Source organism: Rhagoletis zephyria, unplaced genomic scaffold (assembly GCF_001687245.7).
Source record: "Rhagoletis zephyria isolate East Lansing unplaced genomic scaffold, Rhagoletis_zephyria_1.1 Rzeph_scaffold_04518, whole genome shotgun sequence".
NCBI lineage: Eukaryota > Metazoa > Arthropoda > Insecta > Diptera > Tephritidae > Rhagoletis > Rhagoletis zephyria.
In genome coordinates, this window is record NW_016161601.1 from 3804 (window position 1) to 14262 (window position 10459).

A 10459-nucleotide genomic window follows, 5' to 3' on the forward strand; every position below is an offset into this window, starting at 1 on the left:
GTTTAGCCAAAATAAGCTTGTATTAGTATTCCTTTAAGTTAATTTCAATAATTACTTCAAATTTTTCCTACAGAGGTATATGTATTCATATGTATGTGACTATGTTTACGATAGCACAAAGAAAATCAACGAATGCCGCTGAAACTTCGAAGTTTGCATCGTAAGTTGTAGCAGTTTAAAGATATCTAACAATGTCCACCGAGTGCTTTAAGAAATGGCTTTATTTGAAAATCACTACAAATCTTCAGTAATAATCGCGATATTAGTTACACTCGAAACTTAGTGAAGATAGGCAAAATATGTAACTACTAAAGGCGTTGGATTGGAAGAGGCTGTATTGTTTAGGATTGGAATATTTTCGAATGGATTAGCATGAATTGGATGGGAAGAGATTGGATTCGATGTCATCGAATTGGATTTCATTGTACCGTAATGGATTAAAGGAAACTTTATTGTTTTATATTAGGTTGGGATGGTTTGGATTCGGTTGGAGTGAATTGGACTCTAGAAGGCTGTATTGTATTGGATTAGATAGGATCGGATTAGATTGGATTGGATTTGGGTTGAGTTGGCTAGAGTTCGATTGGATTGGATTGGATTATACTGGATTGGATTAGATTGCATTGCATTGAAAAGGATTGGATTGGAGGAGATTTTATTTGGGTGAATTAGATTTGAGGTAGATCATAAAACGAGATCGATTTTTCAAGTAATAATACATAATTCCCTATTTTACTTGAGGCCTAGAGAAATCATTACAAGTATTGAAAAACAAATGGGCACGGAGTGTGGTCACTTTTGGGATCTTTCTACCAATATTAGTAAAATTTTTTTTAACGAAGAATACATCCTATGTTTCGGTAAGGACGCCAAGCTTAAAAGTTGCAGTTGTAATTTTTATAGCTTCGCAAAAACGCCTATTTCACGAGAACTTGTGAAGCGAATCATATCCAATCGTGCATTAAGAGCGTAAATAATATAAATACATACACCTCCTCGAGATCTACTTCGCACAAAACGTGAAACTGGCCATGGCTGCACTTTTGTAACATCACTAAAGAGACCTAATCACAAAAAAAATATAATTATTTCACCACAAGGACTAACTTTTCTATCCAATTCATAATAACAGAAGCCAGTGCATCCTAATACTCGATATCTCGTAATGAAAAGTAATCCATATTTTTACTTGAGTTAAGTCAAATTACTTTATTTGCATATTTTTTTTTTTAGATCGCAATCACAATCAATCAGATTTTAGGAGGAGTACACACCACTGTTCTCCTTGATCCAGTCCAAGTAGGCAGTAACGCGAACAAAACCAGCTGGAGAACCCGATTCGCAACCGGCACTGGAAACAAATGAGGTAACACCGATAAGCTCACCAGTCGAGGCCGAAACCAATGGACCACCAGAGTCACCGCTGCAGGTGGAGGTGCCAGATGGAGTGGCCGTGCAAATAGTCCTTGAGGTAACCACTAGTGAACCATAGGTATTGGCACAAACCGAGTTATCAATCACTTGCAAGCTGGCGTATTGCAATGAAGAGCTGACGGCAGTAGCAGAGTCGCTGACGAGACCCCAACCGGAAGCGGTGGCACTCTGGCCAGAGTAAGTGGAGTATGAAGAGGAGATTTTAGGCAATGCAACTTTGTTGATGTAAGAGCTGAAGGATACCGAAGCGACTTTAATAAGCGAAATGTCGTTTCTCAAAACCAGAGCATTGTAGCTGGCGTGTTGAATGAAGTTGCTGCTGGCAACAGTTTGGGTGGCCTTTGGGCTGTTACGTGCTGTAGCACCCATGTAAATAGTCACAAAAGTAGCACTATGGATTAAATAAATAAACATTTATTTGATTAAATAAGAAAATAAGTAACTTCAATAGCCAAATAATTTTCAAACTTACCCGCTGGTGCAATGAGCAGCAGTCAAAACATAGTCGTTACTAATGATGGAACCACCGCACCACCAACTGCCGCTGCTGCTAGTGAAACTCAAGCCCACCTGGTGAGGGAACTGACCTTCACTGGCAGTCTGACCATTGGTAATACGACCTTGTTGCTGATCAAAGATCACTGGCAAATCGCGTGGATGCACAGGACGCTCAACTGGGTTGAGAACGGCGGCAGAGGCCGTAGCCACAAACAATGCGAAAACAACGAACAGCTTCATTTTGTTAAGAGTATAGAAATACTTATGAAGTTGGTGTGAAAAATGCAAGCCTTTTATACTCTGGGCCTAGAGAATTTAGTGCGTCAATTCGCTAATTCTAATATATGAGGTATTTTCAAGTGGTGGATTAACGAAGGCTTGGCCTACAACAACAAGTAAGCATTTACCCTAAAAACTACGCAATTTCAATATTGAAAAGTGTGATTTTTAAGTGCAGAAATATACATAACTGAAGGCCTGTATATAAATATGCAATTCATTTTTTATCAGTAGTAGATTATTTAACGTACGTAGATAATCAATGCATTTTATAATCTTTGTGCATAAATCAAAAACTGATTTAAAACAAAACTTATCTCTTCAAGCCAATAATATACGAAGTTTTAGAATTGTTACTTGTCAGTGTTTGACGGTACCTACAAATATTTGGTTCCAACCAATTCTGTTGGGCTAGCAGATTTACTGAATGTTTTGCTTGTTTGTTTATTTATGAAAGTACGTGAAATTCGAAACGTTAGACTGCGTCGCAAAAAAAAGCTTGCATTCACACTCTATTTATAGTAACAAAATATATTTCTAGGCCCTAAAAACAGCCAATATTGCGTTTTTTTTTTATATTACCTATAAATGAAAATTACAAATATTGAAATAATTTAGGTAGACTTCTACATTAGTTAAACTTTACGAGACATAAGTTTGTGGAATATTTCAACCCGCTAGCGGCCTTACAAATGCATTTTGTGTTTTTTTTTTTAATTTATCAAAGATAAGGGTCAAAACAACACTTTTTAAACTTTTTTCGTCCATAAACACAAGTTTTCAGCTAAGGAAAATCTCTGGGCGTATTGCTCATTAAGCATAACGTTTTCATACTGAGTTGTAATCATCTCGTCCACAATTTTTTTGCACTTTGTTATGACCCAATAATTATATATATATATATATATATTTGATTTTTAAAAGAAGTATAATAATAATAGCTATTGCCGCTTATACAATATGTTAGTGTTTGGCCAAGCTTCTCCTCGTACTTTGAATAGCTTTTTGTCAGCCTGCTAAAAAAACGAATTCAATTAAATATATAGACGTCAAACGAAAGAGGATTCAGAAAGGTTTATTTCGAAAATAATTTTGAAAGGGGACGCCACCTTGAATTAAAAAGTCATTTTATTTAAAATTTGTAATTCAATGTTACGATATTTACATGAAACGGATTAGCTTTAAGATAGCTTTAACACGAAGATAATTTTGAAGGACTTGGGAACCTATGTGTTAATAAATTATTTAAATTATTAAAAATTTTACTTTAACCTTTTAAAGAGTCGGAAACCCTTTTAAAATACTCAAAAAACATTCTAAATGTTCAAACTAAAGATTTCTTAACACACTTTTATTTCACATTCATATTTTAATATTTAACTACATTCGACTTTTCAAAAAGGTGGCAAAACTCTTCAAAAGTATTTTCAAACTGAAATTTTCTCAATGATGAATTAAGTAAAATTTGACCTTTAAACAGGTGGCAACCCCTTTAGATATAACTAAATTCTGATTCAATGCTGCTTTAGATCGCCCAGAGGTCCTCGTATGACTGAGGAATTATGCCTTTGTTTAAAAGCAGTCAATAAAGAGTCGAGTAAAACTATCTGTTGATTCTTGATCAAAAATAAGAAGTGTAGTCCATCATAGAAACCACTACCGAGATGAATTTAAGAAACTCTTTATTGATCCAGTGACTAAGAGAAATGCTAATCGTTGCCTCTTGGTATTTTGACTTTTGAATAACAGATGGCGCAATTTTTATAAAAAAAAAAGGGGAAGGGGAATATGTAGATGAAGAATATGATAAACATAAAAGTAAAACCAAGATAAATATAAAGAAAAATATGAGGATGAGGGTACCGGTAAAAGTAAAGGTGAAGATAGAGGAAGAAAGATTAAAATAAAGGTAATTATAGAGAAAAGGGTATAGACAGAGACCCACTCTGCGGACTATTTCGGGATTTTAGAGATTTTCGGAATTCTCGGGACTTATCGATATAATAATCGATATTTAATCGGTTTTGTTATCGATATTTTTTATCGAAATTTTTATTGATACTGTTTTGATTTTGCTATCGATATTTTCGGAACTTATCGATATAATATACGATATTATTTATCGATATTTTAGTCGATTTTGTTATCGATTTTGTAATCGATTTTTTTTTTAGATTTTGTAATCGGTTTTGTTATCGATATTGTTATCGATTTTGCTATCGATTTCGTTATCGACGTTTTTATCGATTTTGTCATCGATTTTTTTATCGATATTGTTATCGATATTGCTATCGAGTTTTTATCGATTTTGTTATTGATTTTGCTATCGATATTATTATCGCTTTTGTTATCGATATATTTTTCTTAGTGGGTGCTTTCGTTTTTGACGTAGATGTGCTCTTAACTATGCCACGTATTCTACGTTCAAATTTAACGGCTGTGTCTCCGATACAGCCTGCAGACCAAGACGGAGGCATTGTACTGTTCCTTCTTTTTTATATAACTCCTCTATGTATGTATGCAACGAATGTAAACTTAATCTGCTTGATGGTATATTGCAACCAAGCAACAAATGTCTTTACGTACAAATCTGTTGTTTTTTTATATTAAAGTTTCCATTTCGCACGCATTTTAATATACAAAAAAAAATACAAAAACATGCAACCTACTCACGCAACTGTTTTTTTCAATTTTATTATTTCCGCTATGCTCTATTTTAAAACGCCCGCAGCACTCCCAGTCAAATCGAGCTATGCAAAAACTGCTGCTTGCAACAATTTTTATGCTCGAATTCAGTTTAAAATAAAAAAACAAACGTAAAATGCAAATACTGACACCACGGAAATCAAAACAAAAATAGCAAAGAGGGAATTGTGTTTATTTTGGCAGCAATATTTCAGATATTGGACACAAAAAATACATATTTGATTATATACTTACGTATATTTGTATGCATACATATAAAGAACATCGCTTAGCATTGGGTATTTAAAAAGTTCCAAAAAAAAAACGTTTTAAGAATTAAAAAAAAGACCTCCAAAGGGTCAAAGTCAGCGCCATAAACGAGTAATGTAAGAAGCATGTTAAAAAAAAATACATTTTAAAGACAAACAAGTTTTTTCTCCACAATCATAAGTTTTGCTAAGTCATCAAAACCGTAACACCAGCTCATATTGCAAGCAGAAACAAAAATATTTACAATTCCAACTTCAAATCTTTTCTAAAAGTGACCAACTTTGCTAAATACACAAATCATTTATAGTAACTGCTTGAAGTTTTGCTAGACGAGACAAAGACAAATTTAACCATCAAATAAACCTCAACAAGCCACCAACGAACGCCAATCATTTTTGTTGCCTCGCTCAACCAGCCAACAGCAAGTCAGTCAAGTCATCAGTTTTCCTTTGCATTGGTTTTCAAAGTAGACCAGACAACGCAAAACAAATCAAATCAAATCAAATCCATCGATCGATTGTTGCTTCTGCCACTGATGATGTTTACATGAATATTCAGTGGTGGAGCCTTAACCACAAACAAGAGTGCTGCTGGATAGATGGATGGATAGACTGATATGTTGCTGTTGTGCCTGTTAGACGTACATACAACAACAAAGTTGTTTGTGAAAACTCTACTTTGCTTCTCAGCGATTGCCTTGGCTTCATTTTGTGTGTATTTGCATATTTTCTTTACATAGACAACTTCCTGGTGGTTTACACTGCGTATGCGCAACATTCTTAAATTATGTGACTTTCTTGTCTACATATTGGCTAGCTGTTGGACATTGGGTAAAATAAATATTTGAAAAAAATAGTTTTCCGCCGATTCCGAATAGCAATTTTATTTTTATGAGAAGCTCTTTCTCTTGGCAGGCATACACTCTGAGGTTTGTCATTGCCTGCCGAAGGGCGACCGCGTTCAGAAAAAACTTTTTTATTTTTTAATTTTTTGATCTTGGTCGGAATCAGACTCACGAAGGCTATTTTTTGATGAACAAATGACATCGACAGCGACGTCGTTTGTTTGGTTTTAAAATGGTTTTAGGCGCGACTACTAACACCAAGCGCCTAAATGCGACGTGTTGCCACCTGCTCCTAATTTTATTAAAATTATTTAATAAGTTAAAAGAACTAGATACCACAATACGGGTATCAATTGAAATGGTTTTGCAAAAGCTTTACTTTTAGACGACACGTAGAAGAGTTGCCACATGTTTCAAAAATCAAATGCACTTTAATTAAGGGAATAAAGTAAGTAAAATATGTATATCAATATGGGTATCAGACAAAAGAAAAAATTGAACATATTTAGCAAGAAATAAGTGAAGAGGAAGAATATTCCTTAGTTGATTTTGGAGTCCAGTAATTTAAAAGGAATGTAATCAGAATAAATCAATGATTGACAATGTATGCATTTGTAATAAAATAACAAATAGGATCCATAAACCATTGGTTTGAGGCAATTATTATTTCAGTTTAACTAAAGTTGACTTTACAAACAGGTGGCAACCCTCTTCGTAGTATTTGCAAGCTTAAACCTTCTTACATCTCTTTCGTCAGACTCTCATATGGTGATACCTGTATATTTCAATAACCTTACTCCTTTAATTCCAATGGAATTTGATTTTTTTAGGAGGTGGCAACCCTCTACTTGTAGTTAAGAAATAAATCCTTTTCATACACATTTCTATTGATACCCATATTTTAATGATTTATTTAACTTATTAAAAAATTAGAATTTAATTATTAACAGGTGGCAACTCTTTAAAAAAAAAATATCCCTTTATTGTCTACAGATCAAGCTTTTTAATCTGACATCTGACACTTAATTTTTGAAAAAAGAACGAATCGACAAAAATGCAAAAATGATTTTATGTATTAGCAAAAAACGCATTACTTTTTCGCTTTTTTCCCACTTAGGCGGCACTGTGCATCGGCTTACCCACTACTTTTTCATCAAATAAATCTTTTTTTTTTATATATAAATACATACATACATGCAAACATACTGGTCTCCCCTCCAACTGAGTTATTCGTAGGATATATTAATTTTATTTTAAGTATTTTTTATACTATGCAGAAATATGCAATTTTTTGTTCTCATTATAATGTTATTGTTTTTTTTTTTTGCTATTCGCTTTACACACCCATTTTAACCTGTTCCATTTATGTTAAGCTTCACTTTCATACACGCAAAAAAACAGGCAATACCCTGGTACCCCAGTGATTCCACTTCAATGCGCTTTTATGCAGCACAGCGGGCCATTAGTCACAACGCCAACTCTAAACTGCTTCGTCGCCTTTAACCTCTGTACTGTGCGCGGTTATGTTGTTCCGCTATTGTATTCACTTATCGCACAAACGCTCACTTCCTGCGTGTTGACATACTTGCGGCTTTTCACAGCGACCCACATGCGACGCCTATAACTTCATAGCTATTCAGAGTTTGTTTTTTTTTTGTAACACTCTGTTGTTGTTTTTATTTTTGTAGCATTTATGCATGCACGAGTAGCAGGCACACTCAACTTGATTTTGCGACACGCTTTTGGTCCGGTAGGCTGATAGCTTGAATACTGAAATACATTTGCATATACGTATTTTGTATTTAAGTGTTATAAGAGCCGGGTACCATATTTCAATAAATTACACTTTTATAACTAAAGTTTTATTTATTTACGCCTACTCACGCCCTCAAACGAGAGCTGCTGAAGCGACGCTTATGCGCCGAGTATTTCCCTAATGCGCGTTTTGCATAGTAAAGTTTACATTTAGTACGTACAAATACTTAAATATATGTATGCATATTTTGCTCTGTGATATTCTATAAAACTTTTGCAATTGTTTAAAAATGTCGTTGCTGTGCTTAATACAAGGCATTGAATAAATTGTTAGCAGTTAAAGCGATGCGTATTTTTTCGGGATGAGTAATGAAATTTAATGAGAGTTTATAATATTTTATTATAAGGCAACGCTTTCATTTAGGAGGTACACGCTGCTAAGGGTGGCATAAAAAATGCTTGAAATTTTTCTTTTTAATGGGTAACAATTAGCATTACTCCGTTTCAGCTTAAAATACTGCAGTGGCTGATTGAGTTGCTATTAGAAACTGGATTTCTCGTAATCAGCTGTCAGGAGTCAAGGGTAGTCTCGACATCAAGGATGCCTTAACAATGCTTTTGGGGGGATATTTGAAGGTCCCTTGCTAAGCTTGAGTTCAAAACCGACCTTACGACGCTTATATAGCTCATTTTCTGTAACAGAATTGTCGAGCTTGAGTGGACTAGTGCATCTATTCAGCGCAATGGAAACAGAGGCACATCACCACACACGCGACCTAAGGAGATAATGAGTAAAGGCACGATTAAGTAAATTTTTAAATAACCATCTATTGTTTGATTCGAGGGTACTTCCGGTGACTAAGTGGCCTGCAAACGGATGATACTCGTACTCGAGCCTCACCACCTGCCTACAGCTGTCCAGGGAAGAGCAAACAAGATAAGCAGATCAGACAAGCCGCCCAATAAACAACCGAAGAAGACGAAACCATCGGCATCCTTCGACCCGTCCATGGATCCGCAAGTGGTCATAATCTCCAGCCAGGAAACCCTTGAATGTTTAATAGACACCCACAGTGACAAATCGGCCTCGTGTTGTTATAGAAGAGGTTTCAGTTATAGTGAACAATGAGAAAGTAGCTTGGGCCATCAAATCTTTCGAGCCGTTCAAATCAGCGGGACCGGTCGGCATGATGCTCGCTATGCTACAATACTCACGTGAGAGTCTGATGCCCCATTTGACAAGCATTTTTGGGCTAATGGCGCGTGTTGATGGTGTATTCTAAACTAGTAAAGAAATAACTCATCTCTTGTTGTTGGTTGCGCCTGACTATTTTCTTGTTAGACTTTTCTGAGTGACAGGTCATAGCGATATTGTAAGAAACTGTGCTGCAGATGAGTTGGCCAGGACATGCACTTTCGAGTTGATATCACTGCTGAATGAAGAAATAGGAATATCTCGGATCACAAGCAGTCAAGGGATCTTCTTGGGCTTAGAAGGTCAAAACTCTCACCTCGGATGGGTGTATTGTTAGGTCACTTGAAACTAAAGATCCCCTAAGGATCCTCAGAGTCGCAGCCTATGAAAGTACTATTAGGTGGAATAATTTCAATACTTGCCCCCCCCCCAGCTTACGGTAAACATCTGAACCTAACCGAGCGCCATTTTTGAATAAATATAATGCACGATTTAGGGATTTTGGGTATATACGTTCATTAGGGCGGAGTAATTTGTTCGGAGAAAAAATGTTGAAAAAGTGTATAGCAAATTCAAGCTCTGCGATTAATTCGAAGCAAAAAGGGCGAATAAACTAATTTCGTTCAGAAAAAATTATAACAGACAGATTTTTATTTTAAGAATTTTTGCTTAGAATCTAACGTAGAATTCGAATATGTCATAAACTTTTTTTCGAAATTATATTCCTCCGCCCTAATGTACATGTACAATAAAATCCCACGAAAAGGATTTCAATTATGGCTTTCAACTTTAGAATCACGTGTACCAAAAAGCATTGTAAAAGTAACTAAAAAGTGAGTAAGCTTTAACATAAACATCTCATTTTTGTCGAACCGCCCCAAGTATGCGGGCGGGCATTCATTTTTATTCATTTATCCGGCGACTTCCTTTTGGAACTACATATATTTTTTGTACATTCCACATTTACGCGTACGATTTAAATTTACATAAATAAAAAACAAAACGAAGGCAAAAAAGGCGTTCGTGCATAACACTCATTCAAGTATTTGTAATGCAATAGCTTACTTTAAGCGGCGCGCACAATCAGAAACATGCCATCTTTAAAACAAAGATTTGCTTACGTATATATGTACATACATATGTAGCTGCAAGTGTGTTTGTGTGTGAGTGTGTGTACAAATAAAGCAACTGTCATTTAAATGGCAACACACAAACACAACGTACATACATACATACAATACATACACGTTTTTGCAAGCTGCCATGGGCTCAACAGCTGAACGCCTGGACACCGTCAACCGCTTCGTGACACGTATACGCCGTGTGGTAAATTTTGTGCGAGTTGGCATTAATTCATTCGCGTGTGAATACTTACACATACATACATGCGAATAAAGTAAAAATAACACTATGGCATTATAAAGACATACGATCAGATAAAATTTTACATAAATATGTGCATATACATATGTATGTATGTACATACATTAGACTGTGTA

The 10459-nt window shown here is 35.3% G+C and overlaps 1 protein-coding gene across 1 annotated transcript; it reads right to left on the minus strand.

Moving 5' to 3' along the window:
* Positions 1-1194: 1194 nt before the first annotated feature.
* Positions 1195-2238, minus strand: LOC108370850 (serine protease 3-like). Its single transcript, XM_017626270.1, has 2 exons — positions 1907-2238; positions 1195-1825 (listed from the first exon to the last, which is right to left on the minus strand). The coding sequence occupies exons 1-2, from the start codon at positions 2170-2172 to the stop codon at positions 1258-1260; spliced, it is 834 nt and encodes a 277-aa protein (XP_017481759.1). The 5' UTR covers positions 2173-2238; the 3' UTR covers positions 1195-1257.
* Positions 2239-10459: the final 8221 nt, after the last annotated feature.